The following is a 3,546-nucleotide window of genomic DNA, read 5'->3' on the forward strand; positions in this document are numbered from 1 at the left end:
GTGGCCGTCGAATTCTCTCAGGAGGAGTGGGGATGCCTGAACCACAGTCAGTGGGAACTGTACAGAGATGTGATGTTAGAGACCTACGGACACCTCGTCTTCTTGGGTGAGGCTAACTCCCTCTAGATTTCCCAAGCGCCACTCAAGGGTTTTGTTCCTTCCTGTGGAGACTGTCTCTTAAAGCTTTCTCTTGCATGCCTGGGATTCAAATCCCTACAGTAAAAAAGAAGGAGGGGTTGGCAGATGTAAAGAAAAGTCCTCATGATGTTTCCTTTCAGGTGAGTTTTCCCTTCCTTAGAGTCACATCATCGTTTCATAGATGGATGGCATTTCTACATATTGAGTGGCATAAAATGATATTTCCGTCTTCAATATGAATTTCTACTCATGTTGGTAGTGGTAAGACTCAGAAGTGGAGATCAGGATGTGAAACTAGGAAATCCATCCTGTGTGTTCCAAAGAGGCTGTTGGGCAACAGCATTTCGGCATGATTTTCCAGAATTCCAGAATGTCCTCTTTTCTCTACTGAGTCCAATACTGGGTTTAAAGGTAGAAAATCCAGCAATCCCCTATTCTTTTGTTCTAACAAACAGGTCTTGTTGTGTCAAAGCCAGACCTGTTCATCTTTTTGGAACAAAAGAGGGAGCTATGGGATGTGAAGAGAAAGGAGACAGTAGCCTCATACCCAGGTAGGTGAGAATGAATGAGTCAGATGACAGAGGGGAGGTCCAAATGTGAAGGATGAAGAAAGACTATACAATGTGATTAGAGCAGCCACTCGGGAATGGAAATCAGTTTGTAAAACCTAGTTTTCTGTCAATACGTTTCACAGAGGCACGTCTGCTTTCCAATACATCACACCCTCACAAATCTCTAAGGATTCTCCTTCAGTTCCACTTAAAGGTCCTTCACGGCCACAGTGAGGGCCTCCATAATCTCATTGGCTCTCCATTGCTTTGAGGGCTTGGGGTATTCTCTGTGTTTCTGAGGAAGTCTATATTCATTCATTTCTGAGTGTTTGCCTTGAGTGAGAAGTGCGTCAGGGTAGCGGTAGGCATATTGGTATGTGGTGCAGAAATCCCAGGAACAGGGGACAGAGCCCATCTCAATTCTGCTTAATGCTTTCCAATATATGGAGGCTTTAATCCTAATCATACAAAATTAAGACCCACCAGGTTCATCAGTTGATCAAGTACCTCCCTAAAATGAGAAAATCTAACCCTTTATTTCACTTCAAAAGTTCCATTTTTGGGGCGCATATGTGGATCAGTTGCTGAAGAATCTGACTTCAGCTGACGTCATGATCTCACAGTGAGTGAGTGTGAGTCCCGCACAGGCCTCTGGGATGACAGCACAGAGCAACCTTGGAGTCCTGTCTCCCTCTCTCTCTGCTCCTCCCCCCTTGGTCTTTCTCTCAAAATTAATTAACGTAAACTTACAAAAAGTAAGAAAAGTTCATTTTAGATGGCATTCACTAAAATACAAAATTTCCACTCTATCTCTTCCATTCCTCAATCGTAAAATAACTTAAATGTCTTCTTATTTTCCTAGAATTTCTACCAAATTAATGTCACAAAAAGAGACACCATTTAGAATTCAAACCTTGCAGCCTATAATAAAAGCTCTATTCATTTTTTCTTAATCATTGAATCATTTTATAATTTTGTCATGTATAATAGGATGTTCCTGTGACTTTGTCATACATGTTTTCACATTCTGAGTAGCTGTATATGAGATTACATTACGATTCATTGTATCAAAAACTTTTAAGTATCATTTGTAATGTTTATTTCTGAAAGAGAGAGCAGGCATTGAGGGCTGAAATGAGGGACACACCAAATTTGAACCAGGCTCCTGGCTCTGAGCTGTCAGCACAGACTCCTCCCCAAGGCTCCAACTCCTAGACTCTGAGTTCGCAGCCTGAGCCCAAGTCCGACGCTTCACCTACTGAGCCACCTACCAACCTCTGTAGCTCTAAGACTAAAATCTCAGCCTGTAACCATGAAAGAGGGCCTATTTTTATTTATTAGCTGGTTTTCATGCAGAGAAAAATTGCAACGTATATTTATCAATATCAACCCCGGAAATCTCTAATGAAACCCCTCTGTATTTCGCACTTAAAAGACAGTATTACACAGAATTTAAGGGAATAACTCAATTTTCAGAATCAAGCAAGCAAAAACGTTCATTTCTTTTCAGGATTTCTTTTCCCATTTACTTTGAGAGATGGAGAGAGAGAGGGGAGGAGGGGCAGAGAGACAGGAGACAATTCCAGGCAGGCTCCACACTGTCAGTGCAGGCGGGGATGTGGGCTGGAACTCACAAAGGATGAGATGACGACCTGAGCTGAAACCGAGAGTCAGACACGCAACCCTCGCTGAGCCACCCACGCACCCCAAAGCCTTTCAATTCTAAACATACAAACAACACCAAAGTGCAAAATGTGCCATCAATTGCATTATTAAAAAATGTGGGGATTACATTAACATACAATCTGAGTGATGTAGAAAAACTAATGATTTGGGGCTCCTGGGTGGCTCAGTCAGTCAAGTGTCAGACTTTACCTTAGGTCATGATCTCATCGTTTGTGGGTTCATGTCCCCCATCAGGTTCTGTGCAGACAGCTCAGAGAGTGGAGCCTGCCTCAGACTCTGTGTTTCTCTCTCTTTCTGTCCCTTCCTCTCTCACGCTCTACCTCCAACACTCAATAAATAAATAAACATTTAAAAAGATAAGTATTTAAGAAAAAGAAAAAGTAGTGATTCCTTTTTCCTGAAGTTGACTTTTTCTGTGTATGTTTTGTGTATGACAAATTATCATTCTAAGCATCGGAGAGTAGCAAGTGGAATGCCTTTTCTTTCATTTTTACCTTTCAGCTGTATTTCCAAATGAAACTGACAGCCTCCTTTCAGAGACGTTTATAGGAACTTCTATCCAAAGAGGGTCAGTGGATGGATATAAAGGTAGTGCCCTTGAGGATGGACACTTAATGAGAGACTGGAACAAGGATGGGGACAGTGAGTGGCCTCAAGCACACCTGGGGACTCCTATTCCAGACTATGGTGGTGAATGGCATCCATGTGGGGAGGTCTCTGATCAAAGCGCCAACCTCATTACACGTAAGAGTATATATTTAGGAGAGAATCACTCTAAATATGACGCATGTGGGGAAATACTTAACCAGGCCTCCAGTGCTGCTGATCAGAAGAGGATTCAGGTGGGGAAAAGCCCATACACACACAATGAACCTGGGAACATACTTAGTCAATCATCAAGACCGCATATCAATAAGACAATCCATGCCGGACAGAAAGGTTACATTTGTAAGGAGGGTGACAAAGTCTTCAACAGGCACTCAGCACTAATTCAACATCAGCGAGTGCACACTGGAGAGAAACCTTACGAATGTGAAGAAGGTGGTAAAACCTTTAATGATGCCTCATCAGTAAATGTATGTAGACTGATCCATATAGGAGAGAAACCTTACGAATGTGAAGAAGGAGGTAAAGCCTTTAATGATGCCTCATCAGTAAATGTACATAGACT

At 42.3% G+C, this 3,546-nt stretch overlaps 1 protein-coding gene across 1 annotated transcript in view; it reads left to right on the forward strand.

Moving 5' to 3' along the window:
- LOC115292548 (zinc finger protein 420-like) overlaps positions 1-3,546 on the forward strand; it is an 88,301-nt gene that overhangs the window by 82,201 nt on the left and 2,554 nt on the right. The window contains exons 7-8 of the mRNA XM_029940617.1: positions 1,029-1,038; positions 3,332-3,539. Coding sequence (XP_029796477.1) covers positions 1,029-1,038; positions 3,332-3,539 — 218 coding nt within the window. The remainder of the gene's footprint in view (positions 1-1,028; positions 1,039-3,331; positions 3,540-3,546) is intronic.

This window comes from Suricata suricatta, chromosome 5 (assembly GCF_006229205.1).
Source record: "Suricata suricatta isolate VVHF042 chromosome 5, meerkat_22Aug2017_6uvM2_HiC, whole genome shotgun sequence".
Taxonomy (NCBI): domain Eukaryota; kingdom Metazoa; phylum Chordata; class Mammalia; order Carnivora; family Herpestidae; genus Suricata; species Suricata suricatta.